This window comes from Apium graveolens, chromosome 11, assembly GCF_009905375.1.
Source record: "Apium graveolens cultivar Ventura chromosome 11, ASM990537v1, whole genome shotgun sequence".
Classification (NCBI taxonomy): Eukaryota; Viridiplantae; Streptophyta; class Magnoliopsida; order Apiales; family Apiaceae; genus Apium; species Apium graveolens.
In genome coordinates this window covers 192,666,004-192,677,432 of record NC_133657.1, presented here as the reverse complement: position 1 = coordinate 192,677,432, position 11,429 = coordinate 192,666,004, and the positions used below count along the sequence as shown (strand labels likewise).

Here is an 11,429-nt window from a genome sequence, read left to right as displayed (position 1 = left end):
AAAAGTTATTTTGTATAGAGAAGTTTAGTATTTATTTTTTGTATTTGCTTGAGAAATTTCTAAAAAACTATCTCAAGTTATCCTTTTCTTGTACATTTGGGATACATATTGCATAACCCTTTTGTTGCATTTATCAGTAGCCCAAGCTAATATATTATTATTCACTGGTTACATATATTATTATTCTCAAGTTATGCTCTTATTTATTTTTGGTTGGTTCCAGTTTTAGGAAAAAAAGAAATTGAGTGTTTAGTTTATTTCACATAAATAAATTGGGACAAACTTACATTGCTTCTAGCTATACCACGCTAAAATCTTCTCACCATAAATCCTAGAATGCAAGTTATTTTTAGAGAATTATATGATATATTTTTTAATTTTAGAATTTTATTTTTAATGGGATTTTAGGTGAAAATTAATTTCACGGATAATTTATATGGTTGTATTGAAGAATTTCAAGGTTCCAGATAATTGAGTAAAAGTGTGCAATATCTTAGAACTGCACGAGGAGAGGGAATGAGAGTGCTTTGACTTTACCATCAATTTCTTTCTCACCGAGCATAAGATTTTAATTATTATTTAATGAGCATATCCCTAGGTTATATGATCTAACTTCTTTTGATATTTAATTATTATTTGAGGTCTATTTTGTTGTAATTTCTGATTTTCACAATATTAAAATGTCCAAAGTTTATTGTGTACACTTTTCGTGCTAATTTATTTCCGTTACTGAAATTGAAGTCAATAATAATGGACAACTGTGAACTGAATTTGTAAGTTTATGTGGTCATAGTGTACTTTATCTTGCATTAATTGTTTTTAAATAAATAGTCAGATGAGGCACTGAACTTAAACTTCATATATTGCATCATGATTCAGCAGGTCTACTCAGCCATTGTTCATAACTACCTATTTGAAAGAGAGGACTATGAAAGGGAGGTTGTAGCGGCGCTACTAAGCAGAGTATCAGCAGAAGAAGTTATGAAACGAATTTTATTTTTATTTTGGAATTATTGGAAGATGTATGATGTTTATATTCTAGTGTATGATATGGTTATATCAAGATTTTGTAAACATCACGGAAGTATTCATTTGAACTGTGTGATAATAGTTATTTAATTTAATCTATTCTTGTGCTGAGAATTTTGGTTAGATGAAATAATACCACCGTAAGACTATTTTTTGATTTGTTAGAAATTGGATTTATGTGTATAAAGAGAATCGGGAGGAATATATCAACTTTTATTTTAATAATTTACGTCGGTTCTTTGAAATTTTTGGCGACGTATAATCGTAGCTATATACGTCGGATCCAAACACAACGTATAAAGTATAGGCATATACGTCAGCTTTTTGAAAATTTATGTCAGTTGTTTAACTTTTATACGTCATCGATATAAAATCATATACATCTATTTTTTCCTATTTTATGTCGGTCTTACAACCGACGTATATCAGACATAGTACGTCGTCCTTTTAACCGACGTAAAAAAGGTTACTTTATACGTCCCCCTCTATACGTCGCCATTTGACTGACGTATATGACCTATTTAACCTGACGTAAAAGGCCATTTTTGTACTAGTGATTGGAAGAATCATAATAAATGTAGTGATAAAGGCTTTGATGAGCTACTCCTCTTACATGGAGATGTGTTTCCGAAAGGGCATAAACTTCCTTTTAATTATTATGGTGTCAAGAAGATGGTCAAGAAGCTGAGCTTGGGATACGAAAAAATACATACATGTGAGAATGATTGCATGTTATTCTACGGTGATGATAAAGATTTGGAAAACTGTAAATATTGTGAGTTAAGCCGATACAAAGATGCAACTAATGACGGGAGTGATACCATTCCGAGGAAGATCTTAAGACATTTTAAGATCACTCCTCGTCTACAGCGTTTGTATATGTCTTCCCACACAGCCAAACATATGAAGTATCACAAGAACAGAATTGTGACTGAAGGGGTTCTTAGTCACCCTGCAGATGGAGAAGAATGGAAAGAGTTTGACAAGAACTATCCAAATTTTACAGCGAATATTCGTAATGTAAGGCTTGGTCTTGCAACTGATGGATTCCCCCCATACAGTAATGGTACTTCTACTGTATACTCAGTTTGGCCTGTTGTACTACTTGTGTACAACCTTCCACATACCATGTCCATGAAGGATCCATACATGTTCATGACACTACTAGTATCTGGACCGAATGATCCTGGGAGGAATCTGAATGTCTATCTTAGGCCTTTGATTGATGAGCTGATTAGTTTATGGCAGGTTGGTGTGCAGACATATGATGCTTCTCCGAAGACCAATTTCATGATGCGGGAAGCCTTGTTGTGGACAATCAGTGACTTTCCCGGGTTGGGTATGGTTAGGAGATGGTCAACCCACGGAAAGAAGGCTAGTCATGTTTGTATGGGTGAAGTTAAAGCTAAGCAACTACCATATAGCAGGAAGTCCAGATTTTATGGTTTACATATGGGGTTTCTGGACAAACGCCGAAGAAGTAGACGAAAAGGTCGAATTGTCCGTAAGATGTGTGCTGGAATCACATTTCCACCACCAGGGAAACCACATAGTAAAGAAAGGGCAGATGGCTTTGGGGATTCACATAATTGGACACATATTACTAGATTCTTTGATCTACCATATTGGGATTCATTGCGTCTACGTCATTGTATCGATGTTATGCATACAGAGAAAAATGTGTTTGACAACATATTTTATACTATTATATGTAGTGCCAAAACGAAGGATACCACAAGATCAAGAGAAGATTTGAAGGCAATGGGCATCATGCAAGAGTTATGGATGAATGGTAGACACATGCCTAGAGCTAGCTACGAACTCACCCGAAATCAGCTGAAATTGTTATGTAAATGGGTTCATCGATTGAAACTCCCAGATGGTTGCTCATCAAACTTAAAGAGATGTTATAAGATAACTCAGTTTAAATTTCAAGGCATGAAGTCACATGATTGTCACATATTTATTGAAAAGTTGTTGTCTTCTGCATTTCGTGAACTTCTTCCAGATGACATACACAAAGTACTTTGTGATCTTTCAAAATTTTTCAAGGACTTGTGCTCAACTACACTGCTTGTATCAGATATTAGGCAGTTAGAAAAAAACATAGTTGGGATCATTTGTACTTTGGAGACTAAATTCTTTCCAGCTTTGTTTAATCCAATGGAGCATCTTCCCGTTCATCTACCCGAAGAGTGCAGACTCGGCGGCCCTGTCCCATCATGATGGATGTATATATTAAAAGACTACAACGCAGAATGAAACAAAATGTAGGGAACAAAGCACAAGTTGAAGGTTCCATTGCAGAAATATATGTACATGAAGAGTTGACACATTTCTGTTCCATGTACTTTGAGTCAGGAGTTGACACAGTGCATAACTTGCTAGGTCGTAATGTGGTTGATGATCGTTCACGTGACCCACATAAACTCGAGGCATTTACATATCCGGTAGAGCTTCTCGGAGCATATACAGGTTACCATTTAGATGTGGATTCCCTACATGTTGCAGCATATTATGTTCTTACTAACATGCGTGAAGTGGCATTCTATATCACGTAAGTAATCAAATATTTTCATTCATAATTAAAACTTTGAAACATTCTTCACTAACACAGTATGATTACTTTTTTCAGTATGTTCGAAGAAGAGGTTCGCAGTCGTAATACATTGATATTGAGTGATACTGAGATGGATACAATGCTAAAGGCACATTTCACAACATGGTTTCAAATTAAGGTATTTCATCAAATGCACAAATTGTATAATTGCAAAAATATATTTATATACTTGTTTTTTTGTGACTATTATATTTCAGGTATAAAATAACTACGAAAAATTTCAATACCTATTGCAAGGCCCAACTTCGTTTGTGCTTTCTTACAAAAGAAGCAAGGTCAGCGGATACTCATTCAACCCAGGAAAATCAAGCTCTGGGGTACTTGTGAAGGGTAGTTATAGGAACATTTCCATATTTTAAGAATTAAGATGAATTTCTCGGTAATTCATCAAGATTTTCATATAAGGTTTGTGATTACTTGTGCTTTGCTAAGATTGTTTTATTATTTTGTTATAATATGATTTTCAGTCTGTTTTTTAGTTTGAAGTGAGTGGTTTAGTGATGTAGATTTTGATAATAAAATGCAGTAAGGGGAAAAAGTTGTAGTCTGCAATTTCTGTATTTTGGGTATATTACGACGAAATTTGAATTTCATCGTTAATATGGGTTTTTACGACGAAAATATCGTCGTAAGTTAGGTAAATGATTAATTATGACGATTTTTCCGTCGTAAGAAACTCAGTATTACGACGAAATTCAAATTACGTCATAAATTGTTCCTAATGGTTCTCATATTGGGCAAATCAATTATATATATTAATTTATTTTATCTTAAAATATATAAAAATTAATTAATTAAACTTTAACAACATAAACAAGGAATTTTACATTAAAATATGTTACAATTATTATCTCACGAATTTACATACATTGTTTATTGTTACGAGTCTACTAAGCAAATGGGATATGTGTGAAAAATATGCCAATTCAGATATTACATTCAATCAACTAGTATGTGTTACGTACTAAATGTTTGTATATACCAATAGACCCTGAAGACCCAATATCAAAAGCCATTATACTAATTATTACGTGAATGACGACATTACATTCAGTATTTTTTTAACATTTAAGATTGATGTCAATATTTTAGGTACATGTCAACTAATATCTAATAATAAAAGTTTCAGTTATCATAAATTTGTTTGTCTTGTCGTGATATTTAAAATTTTATGATTAACATAATTCCAAAATAATTGTATTATATTAAAATTTTATGTTGATTCATAAATTATTAGAGCCGTTAGATCCAAATACTAAAAAAATGCACTCCACAAGTTCGAATCACATCAACAACAAATATTTATATTATTATTTATAAAGATACGAATCTCGTTAACAACGAATATTTATATTATTATTGATAAAGATACATACAAGTTCGAATCTTATCAAGAACAAACATTTACATTATAAAATTATTATTAATAATTAAGATCTCATCAGTCATATACTATTACTATTTCAATTTAACTTGAAATTCTATAAAAAGAAATTATATTTATACAATCATTATTTAGTATTTATATATAATTTTAATAAAATTATAAAACATAAAAATAAAAATCACGGGCCTTAAGCTAGTGTTAGTAAAGCCTAAAAATTTTTAAAGATTTTAATAATTTTTTATATAACATAATAAATTATTCTTGGTTTAAATTTTGATCAATAATATTATTTTAAAAAACAAAATGATTAACATACATGTAACTCATGTTCATAATTGTTCGGAAGAATTGTATGTCATATGTGGTTGGTCTTATTCTAAAACTCATTAGAGACCCAGGTTCGAATCCCGACTCTTTCTTTTTTTTATGAGTTAACATACGACAGAATCTGTCGTAAGTTTTCGCGGTTAAAATTTGGGGAAAAATTGAAATGACCGCCCAATGCTCTATACGACGTCGTTACAAACAAAACCGACGTCGTTACGACCAAAACCCTAAAATAAACCTCTTTCCCCTTTTTACTTTTTAGTAAAAGTCTCCATCTCAATTCTCAAGCTGCTGCTGCGATCAATTTATAACCAAAATCGATCTTTCTTTCTCTTAATATCACAAACTGATTGGATAGCATAATGATTCTAACAATCGTTGTACTAATTACCAGGTATAATCTTCATTTTGTGCTAAGATCTGGTTATTATGTTTCAACTATGGGTCACATGCATGTATTTATATGCATCGTCGTATTGTTAACTACATGTCTACAAGTGTTTATACTGGGTTCTACTTGTTTTGTTTCAAAATCAACTTTTAATCGAACTATATGTTGATGGGTATGTATATTAATCACTGGGTATCAATATTAATCACCAAGTGTCTATGTATTCATTGGGTAAAAGAATATTGCACTTATTTTAGCTAGATATGCATGCTATAAACTGATTTTTTACTAATTCCAAGTGTTCCTTTTTTAGCCTTACTCTGATGAGAATATAATTTGGTATATATAGTAGTATTAATCTGAAGTAATTAAAGTTCTTAAGTTATACAAAAAAGATGCCTTCAAACCGGTGTTATATTCCTGCTAGTGTGCTATTTGTGTTTGTTGTTTTATTTTTAGGAGCACTACTACTTGAATCAAGGCAGGCTTGGGAGATTTAGTTAGAACTGATGTTTTGAATTATTGTTCCATTTTCCAAATTACACACTGAAATATAGAATATTTAACTAGTTATATATTGTATTCCGTAAAGGCTACGTTATCTTAGAAGAGTAAAGTTATAGTTTTTTTGTTTGAACTTTGTTTCAGTATTGTAGGGATGATGGCTGGGAGGACAGCTGCAGGTGGAAGGGGTCGACGTGGAAGGGCTTCCAGTGGTTGGGGAAGGGGCAGTGGTGGTGATCGAGAAGGGGGGAATAATATTGGGGGTCAGGGTGATAGTCAAGGTCGTGGAACCAGTCGTCGGGGAAGTGGCAACGATGGTCAGGAAGGGGGGAATGATGGCAGTGGTGGTCAGGAGGATAATAATGATAGTGATGAACGGGGGAAAAGATGATAATGGCGTTAGGGGGCAGAGTAGTGGTGCCAGTGGTGGCGGCAAAGAGGGTAGTCGTACCGGTGCTCGAGAAGCAAGCAATGAAGGTGGAAGAAAATATGCAAAAAGAAGACGTCGGCGTCGACTTAGAGATGATGAAGAAAATTCGGAATGCCTTCTTTGGGACGATGAAGGGAGGCAGATATTTCCAGTTGGGCTGGATTCTGATCCTCGCAGTCACATGACACGGGGATATTCTCCGGGGCGATTTGGTACATACCCCGCTGTCGCGAAGGTTGCTCGGATTGGGGGTTACCTGTAAGTTATAAATCTTTACAATTAGATTCTTGTTTTATAAAAATGAAATTCGTCAAATTTTAAATTCTTAGATTATACAGTCTTAGGAATAAAACTACTTTTATATTCTTCGTTTTTCAAAAAGTACTCCCCTCTTGTCTGTTATGTGCTATTTGTCCACTATTATGTGCTCTTAAAAGCAACTAATATAGTACATAGTCTACACCATAAAAAGTCAAAAGATTATGTTTCTTTCCATTTTGGTTTTAAGTTTTTGACAACACTCCAAGTACATTTGCCTGTAGTAGGATTAACGAAAAGTCTTCTTGTTATAACAGATATAAAGCTTTCTATTTGTGTGATTCAGATTTTCGAATAGGTCTAGAAATAAAATTAGATTGTATTGTTATGTAGTTTGTGAAAAACTTGGTTTTGATCATATATGTCGGCTAATACTGCACTCGTGTTTCATTATTTACTTCGTGGTCTATTATAATTAAAGAGGACCAGAGACAAGATTCTGTATAATTGTCATTGTGGGCTAGCTTAAATGTTCAGTGAATATTATACTGATTTCGAGTTGCTCATTTAATGTTTTTACTTCTATAATTTAAACTATAATATGTATTGATCTCATATTGACCATATTGCTGCTCAATACTCTTCCATTTCAGGATAGATTGTCTAAAGTCATTGCGAAATTTATTGGCAATTATTCACATGTTCTGGGCTGATGGTTGTGTTGGAATCAAAAAAATTGATAGGAAATCTCCTGGGTTCTGGAATATGTGTATAGATGAGTTCTTGGTATGTCGCACACCCTTGTTATATGCATATATATTAGATCGTGTTTATTTTATAGTTGTTCCCCTTTATCTTTTGCCCTCCACTATATCTTTTTTTGTAGCGCTACTACACATGGGACTTGAGATTTGCCGCTGAGGCAAGGGCTTCCATACTTGTGCATATGCGGGATAACATGCGTCGTACGTCACTACTACAAAATTTAACTTAGGAGACACCGGTTACATAGCGTTTTTTTGCTAGTGATATACAAGTGAAGCACTTGCCCGACATTTAGTACATAAGCGCTATGCATGTTATTAAACAAAAATTTAAGAATAAAAGTTAAATTAAATAAAATACTAATATAGCGTTATTTGAACGAGCGCTATGTAAGGCGGCCTCTCCATAACAGTTTTCAGAGCGCTATGCAATTTACCATAATTCAAGTAATTTTAATTTAATTTTATTAATATTTTAACATTTTTGCAGCTCTATTAACCCATCTACCCCGAAACCCAAATCGAAGAAATCTCTCTACTTCTCTCCACCGAAGAAACCACATCTCACAGCAGATCTTGAAAATTGATGCCATCGTCACTTAAAGTTTTGAAGTCCCGGAAATCATATTTATGAGTCTTTTCAAAGAGAAAATTTTCAAAGTTCTTTGAACAAATTTGGGAAGCTTCTCCTCTAGTTGAGTCGAGAAATATTAAAATTTCTCGTGTGTTCATTAACCCTGAAGTTGAATTTAAAGGTATTAAAGTTCATTTTCGTCTTAGTTTTTGGGTTTTGATTTTCTCTGTTTTACGGAGGTTTTTTCTCTCTGGGCTTTAGACTAACTCTTTTATGAAGCACTTCTGTTCGTCCTCATATTCATGGAGCAAATCTGTCTCTCAGCCTTGACTTTGAAACTTAAAATTCAATTGGCCAAGGTATTAAGCAATTGTATTGATTAAGATGTGTTTTAATTTAATAGATTATTTGATAATTATTATAATCACGCGGTTTTAGGGTTTGTATTACACAGAGATTTTAATTTGATTTATTTATTATTTATTTTATATGAATTAGCTATTACTTGTGTTATCTGTGAATTTTAATCATGATTACAACTAAAACATTCAATCCAAATACACATGATTGCTAAAGGCAACGTGATAAAGATATGTCTCATCTATTTTGGGTGCAAAATATGAAAATTAAGGTTTTCCAAAAGTTTTACTCTATTTCTTTAAGTTTAGTGCTTCAGTAGCTTAATCTCTCTTTGGTATGTTGAAATGTAAGTATGTATAATCTTGGATGTATTGATCTTTATGAATGTGTCTTTTTGTATTTAAATTGAGGTTACTAGAGTCCAGTTCTGCTCCGTATACTACTGCAGTTGGGAATCTAAATTTTTATTTTTCACTATATTCTATGCAGCATTGTTATATACTGGTTTGAATCTTGTGCTCCAGGATACAAGTTTTTTTTCCAGGATAATGTTGTGAGTCCTTATTTTCCAAATTTTTCTATCATGGTCCAGAGTGTTTAAATATTTCCTGGGGTTGCCTTTCTTTTTTCAAGCCCAACCAGCCCCATGATCAATCCCTCAGTTGTTGACAGGTGAGCCTATACTGTACACTCAGAGTTTTTGTCTAAAACTCTTAAATGTCTTACTCTCAATATTTTCAGTTGTGCTCTAAGTCTCTAACTTTAGTATTAATTGTGAAAAGGTAATATTCCTCAAAGGATATTTCTACAAACTTGTTTTCCTCTGTTTTTTGGTTAGTATCATAGAAAGAGGTTATCAATCTAAAATAGCTATATTGATGATTAAAATCCGAATAATAGAGGCTTGTGTAAGTATCAGCCAGCCAACCCAGAATTATCAAGCCTTATAGTGGCTTTCTTTACTGAATGTTTAAGCAGGAAGACAACAACCCTAACGAGACAAAGGAGGAATACTACGAGACGGTCATTCTAGTATGGAGTCGAGTGTTTTATGTACTAGGATTACATGTTTTAGACTTTAGATTGACATGTTCTCTGTAAAAAAAATATTTCTCTTAATTTATTTATAAAAATAGGTCAAGAAAATTATAACAGATTTAGACCTCTGAGCTATCATGAATCATATATGTTTTTCTTTTTCCATTTTCTCGATTTTGAAAAGCTAGCTATGAAAATATTGATGAACAAGTCAGATTTTTTTTAAAGTTCTTGCATTATCAAATTTTAGAAGACCTGCGTGATGGATATTGGTTAGTTTATGCTGAATACATTTTCCTGATAAATTATATCATGACTGTAAGTTATGGTTTGTCTCAAGTTGCAAAAGACACTCTCGCTAATGGTTAGTATAATCTCTATTTATATTATCAGAAGGTATAGTTTTATTAAGTTCCTCTCTCTAGATCCGTTTGAAATCATACTTTTTATTTTGGAAGTTTGCTTCATCTGCTCTATTTACTCTGTACTTGAGCACATTTGGTTTTACATTGTTTTGTGTTTTTAAGTGACTAGAATGCCTTAATTATTCAATGTTCTTGTATTTGTTTGTATTTGTGGTCACTGTGAATTGTGATGTCCTTCTCCTGGCTTATTTCAGTTTGCTGGTGCAGAGTAGATCTGAAGGAGCAAATATTGCAAAGTAGTAAGTAAAAAAGAGGAAGAAAAAGAAGTCCACAGAAATGGTTGTGGATAAGCTTCCAGAGGCAGAGATATTTTTGGGCCAACCCATTCTTCAAGATACAATTCTTGATGGAGTAGTTTCTATATAATTTGTAGTTGCTATGCTTTTAGATTGTTTATGTATTCTACAAAAAGATGATAAAAGATTTGATTTGTAAGTACTGATCTTGCTATATAAGTTGATATTTTAATTTTATTTAATTTAGACATAATTATTTTAAGTTGATATTTTATTTAATTACTATGATTTGAATTGCCATTGTCGAATTTTACTGTAATTTTAAATTTTAATATTTAAGAAATCTTACAAGTTACAAAATGGCAAAAAAAATATTTTTTGATTAAATGTCAAGCTTGTATAGCGTTTGTATAAGAGACATGTAAGTCAAAAACTTATATAGCGTTTTTCAAATACTATGCAAGTGGTAAACATACTTGGATAAAACTTACTTGCATTAATGACACTTGTAGAAGCGCTATCTAAGTAATATACTTGGATAACACTAAAAAAAGCCCTATCCAAGTGAAATAAACTTGTATAGCGCTGGCTTGTATAGGGTTTAAAAGCGTTATATAAGTTAAAACAACCCTAGGAATAGAATAAAAAACAACCAAAAGATGATAATATATTTGTGTTCTCTGAACCTCTTTTTATTGTGATTTAGTTAACATTCTTGAATGGTATGCAATATCTCAGTCAATCTTCTTAACAATTTTTTTTCAGAAATTAGAACCCATTTACTTATGAGTTTATACATCAATCAATTTGAATTTGTACCTTAAAGACATCACCAAATCCAGAAATATTATGTTCTTACTAAATCCATAATTTGTCTTCTTAAATTTCTAGTAGTTTGAGTCAACTCTTCAGCCTGAACCAAGAAATATTGTTAAGAGCCGGTCCTAAGGTTGCGTTACTATATTCGAAAATCGAATGGAGATTACCGGACGGGGAAAAGCGGTCCCCGTAATTCGAGTGAGATTGTCATGGCGCAAAAGCAGATATGGTCTGGTAATAAAGAAAGTGCTTTCTAAAGAGAGTTGC

At 32.7% G+C, this 11,429-nt stretch overlaps 2 protein-coding genes across 9 annotated transcripts; both read left to right on the top strand.

Annotated features, from left to right (window-relative positions):
• Nucleotides 1–1,701: 1,701 nt before the first annotated feature.
• Nucleotides 1,702–3,255, top strand: LOC141696359 (uncharacterized). The gene has a single exon (XM_074500511.1). It carries the CDS (start codon nucleotides 1,702–1,704, stop codon nucleotides 3,253–3,255), a length of 1,554 nt encoding a protein of 517 aa, XP_074356612.1.
• Nucleotides 3,256–5,632: 2,377 nt separating this feature from the next.
• Nucleotides 5,633–10,629, top strand: LOC141697969 (uncharacterized). 8 transcript variants are annotated; one of them, XM_074502558.1, is made up of 8 exons: nucleotides 5,633–5,757; nucleotides 6,403–6,946; nucleotides 7,600–7,732; nucleotides 7,833–7,911; nucleotides 8,201–8,465; nucleotides 8,564–8,643; nucleotides 9,237–9,316; nucleotides 10,302–10,629. In XM_074502558.1, exons 2-5 carry the CDS (start codon nucleotides 6,573–6,575, stop codon nucleotides 8,311–8,313), a joined length of 699 nt encoding a protein of 232 aa, XP_074358659.1. In that variant the 5' UTR covers nucleotides 5,633–5,757; nucleotides 6,403–6,572; the 3' UTR covers nucleotides 8,314–8,465; nucleotides 8,564–8,643; nucleotides 9,237–9,316; nucleotides 10,302–10,629. The 8 variants fall into 8 exon arrangements, with proteins under 8 accessions (XP_074358659.1, XP_074358657.1, XP_074358654.1 ...); XM_074502556.1 differs by having other exon boundaries at nucleotides 9,169–9,316; XM_074502553.1 differs by having other exon boundaries at nucleotides 9,134–9,316.
• The last annotated feature ends 800 nt before the right edge of the window (nucleotides 10,630–11,429 follow it).